The 27564-nt window shown below is 44.9% G+C and overlaps 1 protein-coding gene across 8 annotated transcripts in view; it reads left to right on the top strand.

The window, feature by feature from the left end:
• The window catches only part of TAF1A (TATA-box binding protein associated factor, RNA polymerase I subunit A), a 53080-nt gene extending 32704 nt beyond the window's left edge, over positions 1 to 20376 (top strand). For all 8 annotated transcript variants that reach the window (XM_089685050.1, XM_089685044.1, XM_089685043.1 and 5 more), the window contains 3 exons: positions 10494 to 10617; positions 17695 to 17849; positions 20057 to 20376. In XM_089685050.1, the coding sequence (XP_089541176.1) occupies positions 10494 to 10617; positions 17695 to 17849; positions 20057 to 20145 (368 nt within the window). In that variant the 3' untranslated portion in view covers positions 20146 to 20376. The remainder of the gene's footprint in view (positions 1 to 10493; positions 10618 to 17694; positions 17850 to 20056) is intronic.
• Positions 20377 to 27564: the final 7188 nt, after the last annotated feature.

Genomic DNA, 27564 nt, shown 5'->3' with positions numbered 1-27564 from the left:
TAGCAAAGAATTACTTTGCTATAAGCAAGCATTTACCTGAATGACATCGATTCATTCAGGGTTTTTTTTTTTTTTTTTTTTTTTTTGTGCTTAGCTGTGATTTTGGCCACAGCTAATCACATGACTAGTATACAATGGATGGCATTAATAAAGCCATCCATTGTTTACAACTGTCATGTGACCTGCTGTGATTTGTCACAGCAGGTCACATGGTACCGGCAACAGGGGCCGATACTCAGATCTGTCATCGGCCGTGTCCGAGGTACACGGCTGGTGACAGATCGCGCCGCTGCGGGCTCTGCAGGAGCGCAATCTGCGCATGTGCGGGAGGACGTCCACCCGGAACGCTGATGGCATTTGCCAGCCACCATTCGGCCATAGGGCGGGCGGCAAATGGTTAAATAGCTCACATGGAATCGAAATCTTAACGTTGCTAGGAGAAATATCTGTCTTAAAGGATAAGTTCACCTTTTCGGGAAGAATTTCACTTTTCATAATAAATAGAGGCGTTTTTCTAATGCCATTTATTGCCCAGCCATCCCAATGTCCTTTTCTCTCACATACCTCATCCACAGGAGGTTTACTTTTTTGTCAGTTTATTTGAATGTTTGAATGGATTTTCAGATTGCATCATTTCCTGTAGAGGATATCTCAGCATTCACTTCCTGTAGGGCACTTCCCTGAAGCTTTCATTTCCTTGCTGCATCACAGAAGAGGGTGTGATAGGGTGTATTCACCGTTCTGGACCACACCCCCTCATTACAATACTAACTTCCTCCTATCAGTTATGTAGTACAAGGGCCTGTCTGATTTGATACAAATTGAATGGCTTGTTCAGGTGTGTCCTCCTGTTCCATAGTTTGGGTAAATCTAAAGTAAATTGTACAGAGATTGTACAATCAGATTGCATAATGTATGTCCATCTTTATACAAATACATAAGCGGGAGTGGATGGAGAGTTGTCAGGCCCCGTTCACATCTCCATGCAGTGAAGACTCACATTACCGCATTATTTGTTTTAGGCATTTTGGATCTTTTTCACTTATCACGCATAGGGCGGCCTATTCAAGTGAACTTTTTTTTTTGGAGTGGTGCACAGTGCATTACAGCAGTTTTTGGTGTGTTTGCCACACTTGGGGTGCCTTTAACATGTAATGACAGCACAAACACGATGCACATTTGCAGTGTGTTTCTGAAATGCATGGCAAAGCATGCCTTTTCTGTACAGTCCGCCATGCGTTCAGAAACACACAGATGTGAATGGAGCCTCTTTATTCTGTGTAAATGCAGCAATTTCACTTCCAGGCCCCTTTAACACCAAGAGTAGCGGGAGTGCAACTTGTTTGGCTTCTTTTTCCAGTGACACACATAGGACAGCCTGTTGATTTAAATGGGATACACTAAACGTGGCATAGTAGCTCATGGGACAGTTTGGCGTGATGTGTGTTGCGTGTTTTTTACTGCACATTTTGCTGCATTTGTCACCCGTTTTTTCATGAGGCAAAATGTGTGCTTGTTTATGTATGCAGCCTGAGCCCCTCTGAAAAGATGTTGGGTTAGCCAGGTAAATGCACATAGGAGAGATCCCGGGGATGCTGTGAAAAAAAAAGTTGATGGGTGAAAGTTGTGTACTAATGAGGTCAGCGCAGGATGTGTGTCCTAATGAGATCAGCTGGTAGTATGCTTCTGGGATCCTACTGGCTTCTCTGTTTACATTCCAGGAATTGAAAAATCTTTCTAAGAAATTTACCAAGGGCTAAGGTAAGCCCTTGTTCAGACCAAAGCGAACTTGAATATTTTTGCAACTGAGGTACATTAATGATATGTTGGTGCATACGGGAGCTGGATTTTAGAAAAAAATAATGAACTTAGCCTTTAATATTTGTCTCCCCGAATTTCCTGTACAGTAATACTCGAGTCAAAGAAAGGGAGGGCTGACGGTATGAGCTCTATTGCTTTGTATGATGCTGTCTGTGTAATGCTAGGGAAAGAAGAGGTTAACACAAGACTAACCTCATCAATGTGCTGCTTCTTCACTGCCCAGTCAGTGGCCTGGTGTTGGAAATCTGATTTGAGTAAAAACTGATGCTATTTTATCATACAGCCATCTATCAGACTAGGCGAGTATCACTACAACCAATACTGGGAGGCAGTAATGGAACAAATGGGTTATAAAACTTAGATCTTAAATTCAGTTTTTTATTTATTTACCTGAGCACCCTAAACCAAAAATACTATTTAGTTCATTTTTAATAATCAAAAAGCAAACTCGCCCATCCATCCATGTCTCCATGCTAGAATTTGTTGAGAAGTCACTTTGAAATAAACCTCCCTAGCATTTCTGGCTGTGGCCATCTTACATAAGGACAGATGGTTCGTGTAGCAGAATACCCCTCTTGAAAGGTCCTGAGATGTATGACATCATTTGCCTTTGCATGGAAACCAGGGAGTAACTGAAGAAACGCAAAAACAAAGAAACTCGGTATACTTCCTATTTATTTAGCAATGGTTGCAGCATAAGGATTAAAAATAGTCAATGTTGACTGAGAAAGTGAAGTTTCGCTTTAGTTTAGCTTTTTGATCAATTGTAATGTAATATAACAACTTTCCAGCAGGTGGCGGAACTTGTGCACAGATGTATTCTAGGTGATGGTATCTGTATTGTTGGATCTACCACAGCTGTATAAACCCAAAGCTGCTGGCATTTGTGCCTAGATAATAAGGGAGATTAATAGTTGATAATGCAGGAGTCAGTGTCTCCTTTCATAAAATAAAATCCTTTGCATATGGCTGCCTTTTCATGATTTCTCAGTGCTGCAGTTGTTTGTGTTGGCTTTTGCTTGTGTGCCCTCAGCAGAACCACAGGTGCACATCTTAGTGTTACTAAACCCAGGACCCTGCATTCACTCTATCTCTCCCACAATACACACTACATGGAAGTGCAATTATTTTAGTAAATAAAAACTTCTAAATAGCATATTTATAACAATATAAACTTTTCTCAACAGCAGTTAGATCAGTCTTGTGACTTCCATCAGTGTTCAGCAGAGCACTGGTTAAAGCGTGTAGGAGGATTTTTCATTCTGCTCTAGGAGGATACAGAACCCCTGACCTCTGTCTGGACAGTGCTGATTGGCCCTGTGCTGATCACATGCACTCTCCAAAGTAAAAAAAAAAACCTCTCTAGCAATTCACACCAAACTGAGCATGTGCAGAGTGTCTCCAAACAATATATCTTATCATGAGATATGAGGGGGGCACTGGAAGAAGGGGAGGATCAGAGAAGACAGGATCAAACAGCCTTTTTACACAATGCAAAGGATTAATCCCTTAGGCTCCACAGTGAGTATGACAAGCATGCTTTACTGCATATACAGACGGATTTTACTGTTGTGGGTTTAGTAACACTTTAGGCAAAGTCATGGTAGGCTTGGTATGCAGTTGCTACCACCTGTAAGATATCACATTCTAGCCACCGTTTATTAAAAGGATAAGTTCACCTTTTAAAAAATAAGTAATAAAAGCACTTTTTTTTTTTTTTTTTTTTTTTTTTTGGACAGGTAAAAAAATTTTTTTTTAAAATTATTTCTGGAGCTTGTAAAGCTTTGCATCCGCAATCAACAGATCGCGGGTGTAATGTCAGCTTCCCACAGACTCTCTTGATAGCTGTTAACCCATACATGCAGGCATTCAATGAACTACAAGTGCGCTCACCAGCATTCAAGTTCACTTTAAAGCATAACTGTGTTGAAAAATGCACCCAGGTTATTAGGATTTTTTTTTTTGCCATTTTCCAAACTTTAAACAAATTATTTTCTCCTAGATTGTAAGTTCCGAGGAGCAGAGCCCTCCTATCCCTCTTGTATTGAACTGTATTGTTGCTGTATTGTCTCCTGTTATATTGTAAAGCGCTGAGTAAACTGTTGGCGCTATATAAATCCTATATAATAATAATATACCCACCTTCTACCATATATTGCATTCCTGAACTGCCCTCCATTGCCTTGCCTAGTTTACTCCACCTCTTTGCCTTCTGCTAGTGGAAAGGATTAAAAGCGAAGGGCAATGCCTTTACAAAGGGGGAAATCTAGAGTCAATTAAGAGAAGCTACTGTACATTAGTTTATGCCAGTGGTTCTTGGCCTTGGGTAGATGGAGGGCCTGGAAAATTCTTTCAAAACCTTCCATGGTTCAACATGGCCATGATTAACAGGTAGCTCACAATCGACCTGTTGCCAACCTCCCATTCTAAACCTTCCTACTCTATGCGTAACATAAAAACAAACAAAAAAAAGTGTGGGCTATAGATACCCCTTAAATCCATACCTTATTATCATATACGTAAAGCTATAAGGCTGATACAATAATACTGAAGAAAAATGGCACACAATTGCAGCTGTATCCCACATTAACTGATCAAATTCTTGTTTAATGCTTTCCTAAAAATAAAATCAGAAATCTGATTGTTATTTATGTTAGTTATATGTTAGTTATGTTGTTATTTGTTAGTTATTGTAACATATATATATATATGTGTTATATGTAATATATATATATATAAGTTATTATGTTATGTTAGCTCCAGTTCTCTGCATATTTCAGTTCTCCTTTTTAATGTAATGTAAGTGTCTCGAACAGATGTATTTTGTACAGTGACTTGTCACATGAATCAGAACCAATTCAGCACCAATCAGAATGGATAGCAACTTCAAAGAGGGTTTCAATGAAAGAAGAGCAGTCGCTGGGTCAGCACTGAGCCTGGCAGTACAAATGAGGGCAGTGTGCAGCTCCAGCTATAGATAACAGGAGAAGAATGTGAAAGTGAGTGCATAACACAAGCTGGCCACCCCACAGAGCCACACACACCATTCCAGCAGTAGATTGAATTCTTCCCTGCCACAGGTAGGCATAGTCGGCATATGCACTGAGATCTTCCATGATGGCAAGATCCAGGCTGCCCTAAACTCCCACAAGCTATGTTAAAGCCACAAGGCTCCCTCCATTCTGCGCTGGCTGCTGCTCTGTACTAGCTGAAAAGCTGGAGTCTGGTGTGCTTCACTTTGCTGGGACTGTCAGGCACCTTGGGCAGCCAGAGCTGGCCAGAAGGACCCCCAAATCTCTACCCCCAACTCCAACGGGAGGTCAGGACAGCACACTCCTGCTGAGCTGAAGCCCCCATCTGCTCCAACAGATGAAGTCTAGCTGTCACAGCAGACAGAAAACCAGGGCCCAGCAGGAGGAAAGCTGCCTACTGCTACATCATGAACCACCCCTATTGTAGAGAGTGGACTGCTGGAGCGCTTTGATATGCATAGGGACAGAAAAAGCCTGTGACCTCCAAACTAGACGTGCTACAACAGGTCATGGCAGAGTTCATCGCGCTGCTGCATCTGTGCTCAGTGGGGAAGACAATTTTGTAGGTTTGCATTCGTACAATAAAAATCAAACATTTTTTGTTTTTTGTAGCAATTCTGTACCAAAGGTATAATACAAATGCTGAGACTTCAGTTGTAGTTGGGGATAACAAGGGGTTAATCAGTAGTCAGGAGATTTATAAAAGTAAATAAATAAATACAATTCTACGTTCAGGTTTGCTTTAGTGATTTTAGTAGTCCAACAGATAATTATGGTGTAATTAGCTGCTCCTGAATATTGCACACAAGTATAGTTTATCTGTCTTTATTTTAACAAAATGTTTTTGATAACATTGCTGTACGATTTCAGTGCAGAATGAACAGCGTTGTCACTGTTCTGTATAATGGGTATAACTGGTAAAGTGGTTATAAAAGCTGAAAGTCTTTTACCTTCATGCTTTCTATGCATGAAGGTAAAAAAGCTTCAGTATGCAGCTCCCCCCTCAGCCCCCTTACCTGAGCCTGATCACGATACAGCGCTGTGCATGAGAGGTTCTTCTGGGTTTCTCTCATTGACTGTGGCACAGCAGTGGAAGCCATTGGCTCCTGCTGTTGTCAATCACAGCCAGTGAGGAGGGAGCGGGGGGCAGGACTGAGCCACGGTTTGTATATCTTATGGAGATTATTATTATTATTATACAGTATTTATAAAGCGCCAATAGTTCGCTCAGCGCTGTACATTACAAAGGGGGACAGAACATGTGACAGAACAATACCAATACAATGCAAAACATGAGGGGATTGAGGGCCCTGCTCTTTCGAGCTTATAATCTAGGAGGGAGGGGATGGTGGCACAGGAGGAGATAGCTGTGGGGGATGGAGTGGTAGGAATAGTGGAGGAGGTCGGCAAGTTAGCAGGGGGTGAGGTAGGCTTCCCTGAAGAGATGGGTTTTCAGGGTGCGCCTAAAGGAGAGGAGAGTAGATGATAATCTGATGGGTTGGGGCAGGGAGTTCCAGAGGATGGGTGACACCCTGGAGAAGTCCTGGAGGTTGGCATGGGAGGAGGAGACCAGGGAACTAGAGAGAAGGAGGTCTTGTGAGGAGCGGAGTGTGCGTGATTGGATATTAGGTCAGTGATGTAGTTCGGGGCAGTATGGTGGACAGCTTTGTACGTCAGCGTTAGGATTTTGAATTTGATCCGTTGCGCAATCGGAAGCCAGTGGAGGGATTGGCAGAGGGGGGTGGCGGAGACAGAGCGGTTGGAAAGGTGAATGAGTCTGGCAGCCGTATTCAGGATCGACTGAAGCGGGGATAGCCAGCGGCGAGGCAGGCCAGTGAGGAGGGAGTTGCAGTAGTCAAGTCGTGATATGATGAGGGAGTGGATGAGCTGTTTAGTGGTTTCTGGGGTTAGGAACATGCGTATTTTGGCGATGTTGCGGAGGTGGAGTCTGCACGAGTTTGTTAAAGATTGGACTTGGGGTTGAAAGGATAGGTTGGAGTCCAGAATGACACCAAGTACTCTGGCCTGCAGGGCGGGTTTGGTGGTAGCGTTGTTGGATGTGACAGAGAAGTCAATGGGGGGTGGTGTCCGGGCTGGGGGGGGAAGACAAGAAACTCGGTTTTGGAGAGGTTCAATTTAAGGAAGTGGAGTGACATCCAATCTGATGTGTCGCTAAGTAGGTGTGTGATTCGGGCTGAGACCAAGGGGGTGAGGTGGGGGGTTGAGCGATAGATTTGTGTGTCGTCGGCATAGAGGTGGTAGTTGAAGCCGTGTGAGTGTATGAGTTGGCCAAGGGAGGAGGTATAGATGGAGAAGAGAAGGGGCCCGAGGACAGAGCCTTAAGGGACCCCAACAGAGAGGGGGAGTGAGGGGGAGGTGGTATCATTATAGGTAACGCTGAAGGAGCGTTGTGACAGGTAGGATGAGAGCCAGGAGAGAGCAGAATCTCTGAGGCCGAGGGAGTGTAGTTTTTTGAGGAGGAGGGGGTGGTCGACTGTCGAAGGCCGCAGAGAGGTCAAGGAGTAGGAGCACTGAATAGTGGCCATTAGCTTTGGCGGTTAGCAGGTCGTTGGAGAGTTTGAGTAAGGCAGTTTCAGTGGAGTGTAGGGGACGGAAGCCGGACTGTAGGGGATCGAGGAGGTTGTTGTCGTTGAGGTGAGAGCATAGGCGGGTGTAGAATAGGTGCTCGAGGAGTTTAGATGTAAATGGGAGCAGGGAGATGGGTCTGAGGTTGTTCGGGTCATTAGGGTCCAGGGAGGGCTTTTTAAGTATGGGGGTGATGTGTGCATGTTTCAGAGGGGAGGGGAAAGTGCCGGAGGAGAGGGAGAGATTGAAGATGTGGGTGAGGGAGCGTAGGATGGAGAGGGAAGGAGGTCGTAGGAGTTGTGAGGAGATAGGGTCGAGGGGGCAGGTGGTGAGGCGGGCATCAGAGAGGATCTTGGAGACTTCCTCGATGGTAGTAAGGTCAAAGGTGCGGAGTGTTGGGGGAGCTTCAGTATGAGGAATGTAGGGTGGGGTGGAAGAGGAGGTCAGAGCAGTGGTGGGGACGTGGGAGAGGGGTGATGAGGGGGTAGCTGAGTGAGGGTGAAGGGGGTTGGAGAGTTTGAGCAGCGACGAAGTCCCTGCGGGTTATGTTGAGGGGAAGGGGGGATAAGGGGGTAGCTGTGTGAGAGGGGAAGGGTTGAGAGGGCGTGTGAGTTGCGGCAATGTCCTTGCGAATTGTGTCAATCTTGTTTTTGAAGTGATTGGCAATCTCAAGGGCAGTGAGTGAGGTGCTGGGTGGAGGTGGGGGTGGAGAGAGTAGAGAGTTGAAGGCGGAGAAGAGTCGGCGAGGATTGGAGGAGAGGGCCTTGATGAGGGTCAAGAAGTAGGCCTGTTTGGCAGCATGGAGGGAGGAGGTGTAGGTGTGGAAGGCAGATTTGTAGCGGGTGAAGGCTTGTTGGGATTTGGTTTTGCGCCATAGTCGCTCCAGGGCACGACTGTGTCGTTTGAGGGTTTTGGTGTGATCAGTCTGCCAGGGCTGGAGCGGTCGGGGTCTGATGTTGCGTGTGGTTAAAGGCGCTAGTGTGTCAAGGGCTGTTGAGAGCGCGTTGTTGTAGGCGGTCATAGCCAAGTCGGGGCAGGACAGGGGGAGGATGCGGTCGTGGAGTTGATCAGCTGCAGAGTGGAGGGAGGCAGGGTTAAGGTTGTGGAGGTTATGGCTGGTAGTAGTGTGACATTTGGAGGGGTAGGCATTGGAGGACGAGAAGATAGAGAAGGTGTTCAGGTTGTGGTCAGAGAGAGGGAAGGGGGTGTTAGTGAGGTTGTGGGGAGCGCAGCGGTTGGAGAAGACGAGATCAAGGATATTACCGTCGGAGTGGGTGGTGGATTGTATGCACTGTGCAAGTGTAAAGGAGGAGGTTAAGTGGAGGAGATGGGCTGTGTCCGGGTTGTCGAGGTTGACAGGGATGTTGAAATCCCCAAGGATGATGGTGGGTAGCTCAGAGGAGAGGAAGAAGGGTAGCCAGGAGGAGAAGTCATCCAGGAAGCGGGGTATGGATCCAGGAGGCTGGTATATCACAGCAATCTTCAGGGGGGTTTGGGAGAATAGTCGGACGCAGTGGGCCTCGAAGGAGGAGAAGGATAGGGAGGGGGGGTTTGGGAGGACTCGGAAGGTGCTCTGCGATGACAGGAGCAGACCAACCCCACCACCTTTACGACCGTTGGGCCTGGGTGAGTGGGTCCAGGTGAGATCACCGTAGGAGAGTGCAGCAGGGGAGGTAGAGTCAGTGGCCTGGATCCAGGTTTCCGTGATTGCTAGGAGGTTGAGGGAGCGGGAAACAAAGAGGTCGTGGATGGCGGTGAGCTTGTTGCACACTGATCGGGCGTTCAGGAGTGCACATGAAAACGGGGGGGGGGGAGATTTTAGGGAGCAGGGGGACAGATACTAAGTTGCGGGGGTTGCGGCGGGACGTGGAGGCGGGAGGGTGTTGTGCGGGTGAGGGAGGTGGTGGAGGGCCAGAATTCGGGGAGATGTCCCCCGTGGTTATGAGGAGGAGAAGGGTGAGAAAGGTGGCATGGGAGCGGGATGTGCAGGAGCGTGAGAAACTACTAGTGGAGGTGTTCGGGTCAGTGGGAGAGTGGAGTAATAGGAGGAGGTGGTGGGTGCCGTAGAGGGGCGAAGGAAGCAGTGAGGACACAATATACAATTGTTTGGGAGGAGCAGAAGGATATAGTGAATGGATTTTGGGAACGGAGGAGAGGAAAATGAGAAGGAGGAGTGGAAGAGGCATTTTGGGGAGGTGATGAGAGCAATAGTAGGGAGATGATAGCAATGAGGGGGAGATGTACAAGTTTTGGGGTGGAGCAGAGGGGTAAAGAAATGAGATTTGGGAATAGAGGATAGTAATGTGATAAGGAGAAGAGGGGACGTATTATATAAAGGTACACGGAGTGGGACTCAGGTATGTAAGAGATGTTTCCCAGGGTGTTTGCTTGCAGTCTGTCCAGCATGCAGTTGAGTTTCTTGCTGTTGTGTCTTCCTGCTGCTTAAGTTCTCCTGCTTTAGTTCAACTGCTGTGTTTAACTGCTTCGCACTCGTTCTAAGCCGCACTCAATCTGAAGCAGCACCCCCATCAGAGACTGTGCCCCCCATCAGAGATCTCCCCCATGAGCTGATATGGAGATACAAAGCCTTTAGGCGATCTGTGAAAACTCACTTATTCAGGGAAGCCTACCCCACCTCCACCTAAGAACTGTACTTGAATCACCTCCACCAGATTGTTTCCTGCAGCTATCACCTTTTGTATCACCTCCCCTTCCTTTAGATTGTAAGCTCCATGAGCAGGGCCCTCCTATTCCTACTGTATTGTAATGTGACTGTCCCCCTTTATATTGTAAAGTGCTGCGCATACTGTTGGCCCTATATAAATCCTGCAATATTATATTATTATTAATAATAATAATAATAATAATAATAATAATAATAATATAAGGCTGACTCATGAGCAAGCACGCACGAGTGCCCCCAGAGCAAGCAGCTTCGACAAGGAGGAGGGGCCAGGAGCGTCAGTGGGGGACCCAATAATAATGTAAATAATTTTTTGATCAAAAATACAACTTTGATTTGCATTGACATATGTGATTGTTCTATTTTGATAGAGTCAGATGAACATCACCAGCTTGCACTGAATGTTCTGTTTGACCTCCTGGATTACTCCGGTTGGAAGGACAGTGTGGAAGCGTGGAAGTGTTTAGCAAAGCAGCTGAAGAAAACCCTGCAATGGTGAGCAAAGTTCTCAAGGCAAAAGTTACTGTCAGTTTTGCTTTGGGTGGTGTCTTGACTGTGAATAAATGTCACAAAGTGTATGTTTGTTTGTTTTTTTACCTTTACTTATTATTAAAAAGCAGGCCTTAAGCTCCAATCAAGTTTCAAGGCTGAGAGGAGCATCTTTAAAGGCATTGTACTCAAATGTTTTAGTTGTTTTAATGTAGGTATTCGTGTAGTGATATTCCCTGTGTCATTTGTTTGTTTGCATTTACCTTTCAGTGATAGGCTCACATGTTGTGACTGCAGTATGTGGTATTGTGGCTGATCAATTCCCAATTCTCTATTCATCAAAGGGACAGGAAACTTTTCATGTTAAAGGTCACACTGCTTCCAATGTTTGCCTTGTTTTTTTTCCTGTTTTATCACAAATGCGGTAGGGCTAATGTGATTTAACACTGCATGAGTGAGCTCCATATTAATTGCTCTGCCTATTTGTTTCTGTATTCCATCTATTTACTGTGTTCAGCTCTCACCTGCAGAACACTAGACTGAGAGACCCAGGGAATGTGGGATATGTAGTTTCTTCACAAGAAGTGTCAGGTCTCTCATTACAGACAGAAGTCATGTATTTACCTGTGCAGTGGCATGCCACATGCCTCACTTTTGAACACAAACAAAGTTCTGACTCCAGAATCTGAAGATTTATTCTACTATAGCAGGGGTGGCGAACAAGTTAGACACAAAGAGCCAAAATTTTAAACTGTGAAAGTCAGAGAGCCACACCACACAGTGACCTGCCAAAACAGACAAACACTCACACAAAAACACATAATTAAAACCATATTATTCACCATAACACTTTCTTCCCCTTACAAAACACAGGGATGACCAGAGACTGCGGACAGCACAGGGATGACCAGAGACTGCGGACAGCACAGGGATGACCAGAGACTGCGGACAGTACAGATGACTGCTGACCTTTGGGGAGGTGGGGAGCGGGTACCTGAATTTGACAGGTACCCGCTCTTACTTCCGCAGAGTTTTTGTTTGATCTTACCTGTTCCTCGATCCAGCCGCGCGCTGTCTTCCCGGCTTCTGTAATGGCGCTCGGCATGACAGCCGGGTGCCCAGTGCGCATGAGCGAGAAGCACTTGCGCTTTGTGTTTGGTCTGGCGGCTTCATGGATCTGTCATCTGTCCCAGGTACCGCCTTACCATTCACAAAAAGCACCGCTTCTTGCGCATGCGCACTTGGCACCCGGCTGTCATGCCCAGTGCCCACACTACAGAAGCCGGAAGACAGCGCGCCGCTGGATAGAGGAACAGGTAAGATCAAAGAAGTAAGAGCAAAGAGCCGCATTCATTTTGGCCGGGAGCCGCGTGTTCGCCACCCCTGTACTGTAGGAAGTGCCTACAGGACAAACATGTAACTACATGATCAATGCACATCTTATACAGGTGAAAAACACAGAGTGCAGCTAGGATGGTTTGTAATGCATTTAAAGAATGAGGTCATCGGTCTGCAGCAGACTGGAATTTTCAGACGTTTTCTTGGCCTCCCCTCGCCAGTTCATTTTTATTACATACCTTGTTTTAGACCCAGTGATGGCATCACTGGGAAGGAAGAGCTATATGATGCTGGATGTCCTCCAGCTAGGAAATTGGGTAGACTCTATCTGAACAGGCACAAACAGGCAGAGCAATTAACATAGAGCTCCTTATGCAATTTTTCATCACATTAGTACTCACACATTTTTGATGGTGAGGCATAGCTTGTGACCTAGTACAAAAAGTTGCATTTCCCTTTGGCGACTAGGGACAATCTAGGTGGATTAATGAATGAACATAGAGGACTAGATCGGTCATAACATTATAAACTTCAGCTAAACCGTGTGAGCCCATCATTACAATGCAAGGAAAACAAACGACACAGGGAATTAAAGTGGTTCCAAAGGCTTACGGTTGATTACCTTAATGCATTTTCTGTATTAAGGTTAAAAAAACCTCCCATGCCACAGCATCCCCCAGCCTTATACTCACCTGAGCCCAATCTTGATCTAACGCTGTACCCGAGAGCACCGGCTTTCTCTGCACTCCTCCCTCCTCACAGGTCAGATTGATATCAGCGATATCCATTGGCTTCTGTAAATCTAATCCTGCGTCAAAGGAGCAGAGGGTAGGGCCGAGCCATGGTGTGATTGTGTGTGTCTATAGACGCAGACAGTACAGTTCAGGATCCAGCCTGCATGAGTGCCCCCATAGGAAGCAACTTTCTTTTGAGGGCACTAAACTGCGCAGAGCAAGTAAGTATGGCGTTTATTGTAAGCGATTTTATTTATTAAAAAACCTTTTCAATTATATTAAAACGACAAGAACATTTTGAAAGTGTACAATGCCTTTAAACATAATTAAGTGCCACAGAAGTTGTTCCATCTCCTGCCTGTTAATTATGGTTAGTGGTAAGATATACAGTAGAAATGGAATGCTCCATTTGTGTGTTACACAGAATTCAATTTGTTTTTTATATGAAATTCAATGCTTTTCTGGCTGGAGACCTGCAGAAATGACCTGCCATATTTGGCATTCTCTTATGTTTTTGTTTTAGAAATTTGTCTTCTTCAGCAACCTCAGCAATTTTTTTTTCCTTTTTTATAATGTAAAGCATACATACCTAATTCCATTTATTGTCAATGTCACATGACAAGTGGCATCCATCTCCTTTTTCACTCTCCAGCAGTAGGAGGTATGCTTCACATATTTTGAAAGTCGATCAAGTTACTGAAAAAGACAATGCCTAAACTTATAACTTGCAACTCTGATTACAGTGCCAGATGTAGCAAGTCGTTTCTTCAAACAGAAAAGCATTGGATTTCATATAAAAACAAATTGCTTTTTGTATGACACATACAACTACAGAGTTTAGTTTAGTTCTATCTTATACGGTGCTGTTAAACAGCATAGACAGCTGGAAGAAATGTAAAAGTAACATCACAGGTGCATTGGCTGAGCAGGGTCCATCTGCTTCCTAAGACACGGAGTGAAAGTATACTGCCGCACCCTAACCAAATATTTATTTTTTTTCACATTAACTTTATTCAGCATGCATTGTACATTGAGCAGACTAACTCCAATGCTGTGCTGTTTCTGTGATATGCTTTAACCACCTCCCACCCGCCATATAGTAATATGACGGATGCAAGGTGGTTCTCTCGTTCTGGGAGGACGTCATATGAAGTCTTTTCAATCTCACCGCGCATGTGTGGCTCAGGGAGCGCGCAGCGCGGCGATCGGCGGTGCGCTGTGTCCCTCGGACACAGCGGATCACCGATCACGGAAAGAGCTGAAGATGTCGGCTCGGTTATGTGATCAGCTGTGTCCAATCACAGCTGATCACATGTAAACAGGGAAATGCCGGTTATCGAGTTTTCTCTCCTCTCGAGCTTTCACGCTGACAGCTCGAGAGGAGAGGAGAGCCAGTAATCTGCTTTCCGCGGAGGGGACATGTACACTGATCATCAGGGCACTGATGATCAGTATGCCCTGATGATCAGTGTAGCCCCAGCAGCGCCACCTGTCAGTGTCCATCACTGCCTTGTATCAATGCCACATATCAGTGCCTACCAGTGCCCATCTGAGCTGCCTTTCAGTGCCACCTGTCAGTGCCGCCAGTCAGTGCTGCCTATCGGTGCCATGTATCAGTGCTGCCTTTCAGTGCCCATCAGTGATGCCTGTCAATGCCCATCAGTGCAGCCTATCAGTGCCCATCACTGCAGCCTCATTAGCGCATATCAGTGAAGGAGAAAAATCACTGATTTACAAAATTTTATAACAAAAACTAAGAAAAAACATTTTTTTTTTCAAAATTTTCAGTGGTTTTTGGTTTGTTTAAGAAAAAAATAAAAAACCCAGAGGTGATTAAATACCACCAAAATAAAGCTCTATCTGTCACAAAAAAATGATAAAAATTTCATATGGGTACATTGTTGCATGACCGCACAATTGTCATTCAAATGTGACAGCTCTGAGAGCTGGAAATTGGCCTGGGCAGGAAAGGGGTATAAGTGCCCTGTAGGCTAGTGGTTAAACCACAAGGGATACCAGTATGACTAAGCCCTTGATGGGGTTTAATGCACCAGAGAAGGAACATCACCTGGTGGGAGGCGGAAAATATACTCAGAGTTTATTTGAAAAGGTTTGTTTTGTTGTTTTTTTTTTTTTTTATTTGATTTACTGTTCTCAGTATGGAGTGTGTGTGTTTGTAATACACTTACAGTAGAACTAAGGCCAAAGTTTTTTTGTGTTTTTTTTTTTTTTTCAGTTTTCAAGTAAGGGAGGGTCATAACCCCTGGCAAGGTTTTCTTTTTGCCATCTTTGTCCCATTAAGGAGATTTCACTTCACTCCTTGTCCCATAGCCAAAACGGGAAGTCAGAGGAAATTTCCTAAAGTTCAACAATCCTGGGGTTTCACCAGGGTCACCAGAAGTAGTGTCCCCACTAGACTTCCCCTATATTACTTTTCTGGGGACTACCCAACACTCGCGATTTTCTCTTACTATTACTTTCAATGATAACAGTAAGCAGGATGAATAGAGGGTGAATCTCCCTAACTGGAGCACAGAGAGCAGTAGAAACTGACAGGAGTTCCAATCCCACTCTATCCAAAACTAAATGTCTATCCGTGTCAGTACAGAAGGGTTCTAAAATTGTACAGTTCAACTTTTTTTTTTTTGTCAGCATCTGAAAGCTAAAAGACATTATATTCCTTCTCCTACTCCACTAAAGAGTTTTTATTTTTTCCCCTTCCCCAACCCTGTTAGAAAGAAAGAGGTCCCTAACTGCTTGTACCAGTGAGAGAGCGATCAAGGTCCCATCTTTTCCTGTCCCAATTAGGGACAGAGAAAGAGAAGGGTCCCCTAATGTCTGTCCCAGTGAGCGACAGAGAAGGGTCCTATTATTTCCTGTCCCAGTGATGGAGGGGGAAGGGGGGGTCCCTCATTTGCTATCCCAGTAAGAGAGAGAGATGGCTCCCCGCACTTCTTGTTCGAATTAGAAAGAGAGAAGGGTCCCCTCACATTTAGTCCGAAAGAGAATGGTCCCCTCACTTCCTGTCTCAATGAAAGCGAGAGAGAAGTGTCCCCTCACTTCCGTTCCCAATGAGAGAGAGAAGTGTCCCCTCACTTCCGTTCCCAATGAGAGAGAGAAGTGTCCCCTCACTTCCGTTCCCAATGAGAGAGAGAAGTGTCCCCTCACTTCCGTTCCCAATGAGAGAGAGAAGTGTCCCCTCACTTCCGTTCCCAATGAGAGAGAAATGTCCCCTCACTTCCGTTCCCAATGAGAGAGAGAAGTGTCCCCTCACTTCCGTTCCCAATGAGAGAGAGAAGTGTCCCCTCACTTTTGTTCCCAATGAGAAAAGGAGAGAGAGAGAGAGAGAGAGAGAGAGAGAGAGAGAGGACCCCCTCACTTCCTGTCCCAATGAGGGGGAGAGAGAAGACCCCCTCACTTTTTGTCCCAATGAGAGAGATTGAGAGTGTCCTATTACCTGTCTCATTGAAGGGGGGGTCCCCCTCACTTCCTGTCTAGAGCTAGAGAGAAGGATCCTATCATTTCCTGTCCCAATGAGAGGGGTGGGGGATCAACTCACTTCCTGGCCCAATGAGGGAGAGAGAAGGGTCCTCATGCTTTATGTCTCAGTGAGAGAGAGATGGGTCCCCTCACTTACTATCCCAGAGAGAGAGAGAGAGAGAGATGGGTCCCCTCACTTACTATCCCAGAGAGAGAGAGAGATGGGTCCCCTCGCTTACTATCCCAGAGAGAGAGAGATGGGTCCCCTCGCTTACTATCCCAGAGAGAGAGAGAGATGGGTCCCCTCGCTTACTATCCCAGAGAGAGAGAGAGATGGGTCCCCTCGCTTACTATCCCAGAGAGAGAGAGAGATGGGTCCCCTCGCTTACTATCCCAGAGAGAGAGAGAGATGGGTCCCCTCGCTTACTATCCCAGAGAGAGAGAGAGATGGGTCCCCTCACTTACTATCCCAGAGAGAGAGAGAGATGGGTCCCCTCGCTTACTATCCCAGAGAGAGAGAGATGGGTCCCCTCGCTTACTATCCCAGAGAGAGAGAGATGGGTCCCCTCACTTACTATCCCAGAGAGAGAGAGAGAGAGATGGGTCCCCTCACTTACTATCCCAGAGAGAGAGAGAGAGAGAGATGGGTCCCCTCACTTACTATCCCAGAGAGAGAGAGATGGGTCCCCTCACTTACTATCCCAGAGAGAGAGAGATGGATCCCCTCACTTACTATCCCAGAGAGAGAGAGAGAGAGAGAGATGGGTCCCCTCGCATACTACCCCAGAGAGAGAGAGAGATGGGTCCCCTCGCTTACTATCCCAGAGAGAGTGATTGAGGTCCCCTTACTTCCTGTCCCACTGCACTCTGGACCTGACGCCCTGCAGCACATCTGCACAGGGCGGTGGTGGTCAACAATGTAATTCTCATTTAGGAAAGAGATCCAGAAGTACTGTTTTGCAGCACAAATAAATGGCATCAGTTGGGGAAAAAAAAAAACTATATCCAAATGTAAGAGAGAGAGGGGGAGGGGGCAGGGCAGCGTGACCTATACTTTAGGGTGAAGGTTCTTGTTAAGTTGCTCAATACGCAGTAATGCTTTGTACTGTGACAGGAGTTCAGTATTTCCCCTCTCCATCCAAAACAAAAAAGTATAGTTATGGCTGTAGTTAGGCATCCCCCTTCCTGCCAACTCCCTTCAATCCTGTTGGGGGGCTTAGTATACATATCTTTTTAATGTGTTGTATGGGATTTTTTTTTCTTCTGGTGGTGGGTGGTCCCTGCTGGTGCACAAAACAGTTCAGTGTTATGAGGGACCCCCAGGAGGTGGTCTATGAGGTCTTGGACTCGCATATGGTGGTTTGAATGAGTCAGCTTTTACTGCAGTACTCACCTCCTCTTTCTTGCTGTTTTTTTTTCCTGCAACTGGTGCTGGCCTACTTTAAAAAAAAAAAAAAAAAAATGCAGTAAATACTGTAAATTGCTCAATATAAGATTTACACTAGACTGACATAAAACTTTTCTTCTTTAGTGGTCAGACATCCTGGATACTGGAGGCGTGGAATTCCAGGAGTCACTGGTGGCCATCCTATCACTTTAACCAATTCCAGATGAAGAAAGATTGGGGGAATTGTGTGGAGCTCACCATAAAGAAGGCCTCTGTGGCTGCCATGTTACAGGGACACGGTATGTTACTCTTGTTACATGACTTTAACATATTTCTTGATATAGTTATGGACTAGCCTTGGTGTGAGATATAGAGTTTAATGAACAGAATCTTGTATGTTACCTGTAAATTATGCAGGAGTGGCATTTTAGACCTCTTCAGAGAGACCACAGCGTCCACACAGAGAGCATAGTTCTCTGCAGCATGCTGGCGGCGGACAGGCTTTTCTACCCAGGCTGTAGCTGCTTTCTAAGCAAAATAAACCGTAGGACTGCACACTTTGCTTTGATGCCTCAGGAATGTATTTAGCCGATTTTAACTGAGAATTAATTTGGTTCTTTAAAATGAAAGCAGTACAGCGGGTGCAATATTTGGGCACAGATGACTTTTTGTCCTGTCACCAAACAAAACAATTGACAACATAAGAGCTGGTAATTTTATTCTCTAATTTTGCATCTGAAAGGGCAGCTACTTTTCTGTATAGGTAAGGGCACACTTACATACATACATAGTTGTAAAGGTTATTATTCTTCAAATTCCATGTTATAACTTTTATTTCCTTACATATACTGACCATGTTAATGAAGTTTTTATGCTAATTTATTTATTTCAGTACTTTGTGAATCACTGACTTTAGACAAGTATACTGATTAGAAAAGGTAGTATACTTGCCCTGTGTTGCTCAGTGGTTCCTTCTTTTAACCCTGCATTACTGTATCTTGTAGAGCCATAGGGGTAGGCAGGCGGAACCACTGTGTGCATGGGTGGACCATTGGGATTTGGCAATAATAGAAATGTCAGTTTCTAAGTAGACTTCATTGTATGATTTTTCTTCATCACATCAGTGTTTTTGAGGCAGACGCAGTGGGAGAGGTAAGTATACTATTTTCTTTGCAGGGATAGCTGTCATTAGAAATTTACTTTTTTAAAGCTACTCTGTTGCAAAAATGAAATGTGTTAAATTCATTGTTTTTAAATAGTTGTTTGGCTAGATTTCATTTTATGTTTACAATCTACTTATGTTTTGCTTCCCCTGGTTCCTCTTCATCACCCCCCACCCCCAGCAACATGCTGATGACCTTTTAAGAAAAAAAAATTTTCTGTTTTCATTACACACCTTATTTTACTATGTATACAAAATGCAGCGCTATTAGTAAATCATGAATAATAATAATAAAACACAGTCCAATAAAAGGTGCTCCTTGATTCCCAGTGCAAATGATAGAAATGCGCACTAACCAGAAAGCGTATAAATAATACGCATGTGAATATATATCCTGAAGATTCCCCTCTCCTTTCTGGTCTGGTCATGGAAATAGCTGGGAAAGATGCAGATCAAGCGCCCTCATGTGGTGAAGGAGTGGTCCAGCAGGTCAAAGAAGAATCAATCAAGATAAAATCCCCTTCTCAGGAGCTGACACAGAGATCACTCAGGGCTGTGAAAGTTGAAGAAGCTCCCCCAGGGGAGCTGCTTGGTATGACAAGTCCTGTTTTCTGTGCCAGGACTTTGAGAACTGCTGTGGCCCACCTAACACACCTTTCCTCAGGGCTTGTGCTGCTCCATGTGCTGGCATCCATCTTATTTTACTACTTTTGACATAATCACTGTGTCTCTGTGCTTCTCTGTGCAATGCAAGCAGATTATGGCTGATGGAAGGAGCCAGCAGGGTGCTGTACATGGTTTCCTGAAAAACTCATTCAGCCTTGGTGAAAGATGTAGGCCGGTTCTTGGGAGGCGTTATCCAGATATCAAAATGCCTTGATGAGTGGATGTCAGTCGGGGCAAGTGGCCATTCCCAGGCTATGAGTAACCGCCACATGTGATGATGCTGAGCCTCCATGATTGAAAGAACTGAAATGCAAGGAATATGAAAGAGGCAGGTTGGGGGAAAAAAAGAGATGATGAATGTCCTCCAGCCAGCAAATTAGTGAAGCTCTATCTGGCTTGCTGCAGCTTCTAAGGCACACTGTGAAAAGCTCACAGTGTTCAGTGACATCAAAGTAAGCAATTTCAGTACAAGAGAGGAGCCTATACAACTGTGCGAGACTGAAGATAAGGCTCGAGTTCATCTTTATATTTGTAACAATGTATCATGTTTGTTATATTACCTGAAATGGAAAATTTGCTGTGTTCCCTACCGTAAACTGTTTTAAAATCCTATATACTCTACTTATTTTTTTTTTCCCAGATTAATCAAGTTAGATATTCTTTCATTTTTCACCCTAGACTGCTGTTACTTTTCATCTGTATATCATTTGGTGGACGACAAGCAGAGAAAAGCCTTAGACCGGGTGATAAAGGTTATGAAGAAGTGAGTGGAATTCCTGATTGCTCCTCATTGTAACTGAAGGGAAGCCCACCAGTTGCACGCAGTGGAAGCCCTGCTGTAAACCTGTTCTAAGGTTCATCTGGCTGACATAGGCTTGTAAAGCAGAGGCAGAGCTTGCCCCCCTGTTCTTGTAGGACAGATCTATATATTGGTGATATGTTGGTTTGGGTGTCTGATTGTAGTGACACTTTAGATGGATTAAACGAATGCTAAACCAGCTCTGTATTGTTTTGTTTTTTTTTTTTTTGTTTTCCGCTTTTTATCCCTTCACTACATGCATCTTAAAGTGGACGTGACATTATAGGCAAAATAACAAACATGAATATATAGACATTAGTTTAAAGTGGAACTGTACTCGCCTGGACAAGCTCCCTTGGCAGCCGCTAGACCCTTCGGTCAGTCATCTTCCAAGTTCGAATCTTCAGCCATCTTGATTGGTTGGGCCAGGATCAAGGGACGTATCCACCAAGAGGCAAACAAGGCGTTTGCCTAGGGTGGCAATTTTTAGGTGGGCGGCACCGCCCTCCCCCTGAAGAAGGGTCCCTTTGAGCAGCGGCGGACAGCAGGAAGATCGATGTGGGGGAAAGCAGTTGCAGAGCGACGATCGCGCACCTCTCCCTCTAGCAGCTGTGAAGCCAGGACCAGGGGAATGCCTGGAGCAGGGAGAGAAGCGATGAAAGAGCCCGGAAGAGGTGAACTGTGTTGTCCTCTGTAGGCTCTCCCTCCTGTCATCCATCCAGCAGATTACACCAACACTGATCACTGACAGATCGTACACCTCCCCCCTTTTTTGGAAGAACTAAAGTTTGATGAATAAAATATAAAAGACAATGTTATGCCGAGTAAATAGATATCCAACATGCCACTCTTTAAAATTGCATGCGCCCATAGAATACTTCCCAATTAGGATACCTAAAAATCTCCATAGATGATGCTTTAATATCATTTGCAGGTTACCAGTTAAGAGGTGCTTTAAAAAAAAAAAATTAATATAAATTTTCTTGTTTTGTTTACATTGTCCCTTTTTTTTTTTTTTTTTTTTTTTTTTTAAATCACTTTTCTTGCTATCACAAGGAACACAAACATCCTTTGTGATCACAATAAGGAGTGAAAGCAACTCTTTACTGAGAGATCTATTAGACCCCAGATCTTTCCTCTGCCCTTAAGAGCTTCTGATCACACCAAAATTGGTGTGATCAGAAGCTTTCCCAAGCTATAAATGGCTTTGTTTACATCTGGCAAAATACCTCTCCAACCATTTGTAAAAGCAATCCAGCAGCTAATTAGCCACTAGAATTGCAATTACATTACACAGAATCGGCTGCTGAAAAAAAAATACCGGGATGATCAGATGACGTCCTAGTGGTTAAAACATTTTTAAAAAGCAAGCAGTGTAAATACACAGATTTAACTTGGTATTCACCTCCTGTAATCTTCTGTGGAGCAGAGCTCAGAGTGGGAGAGAGAAGCAACATATGGAATGAATCAGTAGTGCTTTGGTGCTTGTGTGCTAGCAAGGTACATGGTGACAGGAGGAGAGAGTAGAGTGCCACAGAGATAAGCACATTAGTTTGCTGCTTCTACTTTCAGGGCTGGGGAGTGTGGCAGAGCTGTGTAAATCTCAGAACTGGATGGACAGGAGAAAAAAAAAAACAGTCGTGGCGTTGGGATTTTTGAAGACTGAAGAGATAGGTGGGTTTTTTTTTTTTCCTGAAACTGCATTGTTTTGTAATATGGTCACAGATGTCAATAGTGCTTAAAATCTTTACACATTTCAAGATGTGTTTTATTACATGTTTTCCATTTCGTAGATTTTCCAATATGTAGCACACAAGTGTACACCAGACTATCATATAGTCTACAATATGTTAGTAGAGAGCATCGTAAAGTCTGCTCCCAAAATGCTTTGTTGTGTCATTTGTATCCTCGTGTTTGATTTTCCACAGGAATGTTTTAAAATGACTTTAGGCTACATTCACAGCGAGGATTTAGGCCGGTGCGATTGTAGCAGTGGGAATCTTCTGATTCCTGTTGAGTCTTACATATTGTAGACTATATGCTGGGAACAGCTATGCATGGCTCCCAGCACAGCCTGCGTTTACCTGTGTTGATCGTTGCTGGACACACTGTTTTGTCCAGAAATGATCACTGCAGGTAGTTGCTGGCTGTGTGGACAGCTGCTAATACCTGTGGTTGCTGGCGACCTGTTATAGTGAATGGGTCCTAGGACCGCACCTCAGAGCAACAGCAGGAATCAGAAGATTACTGCCTCACAATTCGCACTGGCCCAAATTGCCATTGTGAATGTAGTCTTTATATGCGATTTTATTTAAAAAAAAAAAAAAAAACAAAAAAAAAACCTAATGTTCTGGTGGTTTTTTTTTTTTTTTTTTTCCTTTTTGCCGTCAGACACATTGCTCTCTGCTCTGCAAGGTGCTCACAATCTTATTCTGCAAACACAGTGATCCAGTACTTCAATTGCCTTGTGCAGAAGGGCTAGAGATAAGCCAAACTGAGCCCCCACTCTTCCTCCCCCTAGAAAAAAAATGATGTAACAAAATGACACTTATTAGACTTTAATGTGGTAACTGTGGGTTTCTTTTTCATTGTTCAGGCAAATAATATTTTCCGAAAATGCAGATTTTCTTCTGTAACCTATTTTATCCCTCTCATCCCCAAGGCAGATACGTTTGTTATGACGCTCATTATTCTCTTCATAGGTTTGATGGAGTAAGTAAGAATATCATCTCAGAAACAAGAAGTGTTTTATTGATAGGATCTTCAGGTGAAAAAAAAAAAATCCTGAAAAAGAAAACTAAAGCATCTATACATCAAATGCCTGGCGAACTGCAATATTACATTTTTTGTTTTTGGGTTTAGATGTGCTTTATCTACTTGCTGTCCATAGGCTGTTGAAAAACCCTGATCTCTGTGATTAATGAACCCAGAAGCACTCAGATCTGTGCATTTCTGGGTTCATTACTGTCAAACTCCTGCCAATATCACTACAGCCATCATACACAGCTCTTAACTGATGAGCTGTGAAGACTTCGAAAGCATCATCTTTTGGCCAATTCTGGGTACTGTAGTTTTTTGCTACTTTTATATAGTTAGGGCCAAGCAGATAGCGCTGTATAAACGATGTAGCTTTGTGTCCCATTCCTAAACAAAGCTAAATAGGAAACCATATATTTTATCAATGAATAAAGGTTTCCTTTAAATGACTGAGGTGCAGATTGTGACAGCATCTGCCTGCCACTTTATCTCGGCCTATCAGGTGAAGCCTTGTATTTATTCAGAAAAATACAAAGCTTCCTGTGAATGGTTGAGTAGCACCCTACCTGATTTTGTTCAAGAACTGGGATGGGAAGTCCCAGTACCACTGCCAGAAAATGGCGCAGTATACTGTATGTAGCTGATGCGTCGTACATTTACAGTATACAGCACTGCCAGCGGGTGCATGGATTAGTAAAGGAAATAGTTTTGGCCAACTTGAATGGAAGATATTTACCTGCATAAATATTAAAACAATAGTTTCAGTAAAAATAATTTTGGGGTGGCGTGGTCTCGGCCTGGAGGAGTAGGCTATGTGCTGGCCAAGCTCTCGGGCAGCTTATCTTCTACAACCTCTCTGCGATTGTCCACGGGTCTCCACCAGCCTTCAATGGAGAATGACTCACAGGCAGAAAACTGAGAAGACTTTACTGACCTGCCCGGCAGCTGCTATGGAGAGATTTTTGAAATAGACACAGCCGCCTTCCTTCTCCTCTGAGCTCATCAAGATGGCACCTGCTGCATGCCTGGACATTCCACAGGAGCTGGCGCTCCTGGAGCAACCTCGGAAGGACACAGGCGAGGGGTCTCAAGGTGACATGAGCAGGTGCAGCATGCCAACTTTCTCACTGCTCAGTGACTTATCCCCATGCCTGCCACATTCTCTTACACTGTCGCCCAATATCGGCTACAGTAATGCCAACTGGATGTTGAAGCATGGAAACCGCTTTGAAAAACAGTAGCTCCCCTGAGCCCATCTCGGACCTGCATCTTTAACCCCCAGAGACTCCTCTTCCCTCACTGCCCAGCAGCACACCACGTTGAGTTCTCAGGCACCTCACACATTTGGGACCAAATTGCTGTCTTCTGCCACTGCAAGGGCGCGTGCCCTGTGGGCAAAGTTGCAAACTCTTCCCACCAAATCAGACCTAGAACAGCTCATCCATAAGCTAGAAACTACCTCTAAGGGGGAATTGCATAAGTTGCAACAGTAGGTGACAGGCTTAGACAGTAAGCTTTCAGAAAATATACAGAACACTGAGGACTTGAAGCAAAAAGGAACAAAGACAGAGGAAACTTGTGATACCCTTAGCTGTCAGGTCATACAACTACAACTTCTGCTAGATGATCTCAAGAACAGAAGCTACCATCAAAATTTCAGGCTCTGTGGTATACCAGAAGCCACTACACAGCGTTCTGCACACTTCTTGTACTGCCATCTTCAACAATTACTTAGGCTGTACATCTCAAACAGACATTACTATTGCTAGGGTCCACAGAACCCTAAGCACACCTTCAGGTCCCAACTTTCCCAGGGATGTGCTTTGCTGCTTTCATTACAATCTAAAAAAGGAAATCCTATAGCAAGCTTAGAGTATGGGGCCACTGGACTTTGACAGAGTCAGAATCCATCTGTTCCCTGATGTCTCAAGGAAAACTCTTCAGATGACATGCACTTTGAAACCACTGCTGGAGGAACTACATAATCATGGCCTGACATATAAAGGGGGCCATCCCTTGCATCTAATGGTTCGTAAGGGCAATTGTACCTTTGCCCTAAAATACCCAGTGGATCTACCAGTGGTAATTTGGGGATATTAAAAGGTATACAAAGAAGTAAATGGAAAACTTGCACGAAAATCCACTACTACCTCCTTTATTTAGTGTTATATAATGGAATTCCAGCTTCCCCCTACCTAGCCATTAAACTGTCCCCACCGCCCTCCTTATAATAATGTTAACTAACCAGTGTAAGAAAGACGTATATACTTGCCTATTTTCAGGCCATTCTGGTCTGATCACATGATCTCCCTTTTATTAGTCAATGCTTCAGGGGAGAGGGAGGGAGCGCCAACAATGGATGGGCCATTTAAAGCCTGTGCATGACAGCACTGCTCCAGGCTTTACTAGCCTAATGCTCTCCTCCCCATTGCAGCCACCACTGGCTGACACAGGGGAGGGGATTCACATGACATGCACAGAGCAGGCTGAAAAAAGGGAAGTATATACATGACTACCATTGAGATCAATAGCATAACCATTGGTCCCTCCCCACATGCCAGGGTGCTAGGTGTTATCCTAGACTCTGACAGCTCCTTCAGGCCCCACATCCAGTCAGTGGCATATCTTTCACAGAGATGCAGCACTCTTGAAATTGTTAAGATATTGGGGCGTGATCACAGAACCAAACGTTTTGCTGCAAATAGTCAACAGGGTTGCAACAAACATTTTGAGAAAAAAAGATGCAAATTAACTGCCAAAGACTTGGGAAAAATCAAATGTGTAGCTACCAGGAACCCATTATCCTCCTGTGCTGTCATATTCCAGAACTGCAACCTACCTGGAGTGCCAAGAAGTACAAGATATTCAGTGCTCAGAGACATGGCCAAGGTAAGGGAGGCTGAACCCTGACTACCACTGAACAAGTCACACAACTTGAAACATCAAGACTGGGCAAAAAGATATCAAAAGTTTTATGGACTGATGAGAAGTTTGACTCTTGACAGACCAGATGGATGAGCCTGTGGCTGGATCAGTAACGGGCACAGAGATCCACTTCAACTCAGATGCCAGTAAGGGGGATGTGGGGTACCGCTTTGGGCTGATATTATTAAAGATCAGCTAGTTGGACATTTTCAGGTTGAAGATGGACACAAAATCAACTTCCAAACCTACTGCCATTTTTGAGAAGACATGTTCTTCAAGCAGTGGTACAGGAAAAAGTCTGCATCCTTCAGGAAGACCATGATATTTATACAGGACAATGCTCTATCACATGCATTGAAGTACTCCACTGTGTGGCTAGCCCAGAGGTAGGCAACCTGAGAGCCACAGGACTACAAGTTCCAGCTGCAAGTCATAGCTGTAACTGTCAGTTTTGCAATCTTTGCAATGCCTCATGGGAAATGTAGTTCCACAACAGCTAGAGAGCCGCAGGTTGCCTACCCCTGGGCTAGCCAGTAAAGGCCTTAAAAATTACAGAACAATGGCATAGCCCCCTTCCCCACCTGACCTAAACCCTATTGAGAACTTGTGGGCCCTTCTTAAACAGGAGGTGAAGGAAAACAGTGCACCTCTCTGAACAGTATCTGGGAGGCTGTGGTTGCTGCTGCATAAAAAGGTGATCATCAACAGATTAAGAAACTTTCAGACTCGTAAATTTTTAGTTGTTTATTATTCTCACTTTAACAGGTTATAATTAGAGATGAGCGAATTATTCAAAAATTCGATTCGGCTGATTCGCCGAATTCGCGGAATAAATTCGATTCGAGGCGAATATATTCGCTGCGAATTTAACGTGTTAAAAGGGTGTTTCTAGGCTTCAGAGAGCCTTTATATTAGTGCAGAACACTGTACCTTTAATTTAAATGCCCTTGGAGTCTGCTGGGGAAGAGAAATAATACTGTCAGTCAGTATGACATGCAGATGAGTGCCGTCGATCTTAGAATCACCGCACACTTCACTCATTTGGGCAGTCACGGGGCCAAAACCAGAGTGTGGAGCCACAGTGTGGCAGTGGAGGCAGCAGCAATGGGAGGCCATACAGCACCCTATGACAAAATGGAACCCACCAGCAGTGTGAGGAGACCTGAAAGTGGCACATGGCAGAGTGTGGCGATGGAGACAGCAGCAATGGGAGGCCGTACAGGGACCCATGACACACTCTGGACCTGGCAGCAGCATGAGGAGGCGGTACGGGGGCCCATGACAGATTACGGGCCTGGCAGCAGCATGAGGAGTCGGTACGGGGGCCCATGGCAGATTACGGGCCTGGCAGCAGCAATGGGAGGCCATACAGCACCCTATGACAAAATGGAACCCACCAGCAGTGTGAGGAGACCTGAAAGTGGCACATGGCAGAGTGTGGCGATTGAGACAGCAGCAATGGGAGGCCGTACAGGGACCCATGACACACTCTGGACCTGGCAGCAGCATGAGGAGGCGGTACAGGGGCCCATGACAGATTACGGGCCTGGCAGCAGCATGAGGAGTCGGTACGGGGGCCCATGGCAGCTTACGGGCCTGGCAGCAGCAATGGGAGGCCATACAGCACCCTATGACAAAATGGAACCCACCAGCAGTGTGAGGAGACCTGAAAGTGGCACATGGCAGAGTGTGGCGATAGAGACAG

This window comes from Staurois parvus, unplaced genomic scaffold (assembly GCF_062004578.1).
Source record: "Staurois parvus isolate SC_StPar_1 unplaced genomic scaffold, SC_StPar_1.0 ptg000362l, whole genome shotgun sequence".
Taxonomy (NCBI): domain Eukaryota; kingdom Metazoa; phylum Chordata; class Amphibia; order Anura; family Ranidae; genus Staurois; species Staurois parvus.
Note: the sequence above shows the minus strand (reverse complement) of the source record. Positions and strands in the feature narration are given on the sequence as shown.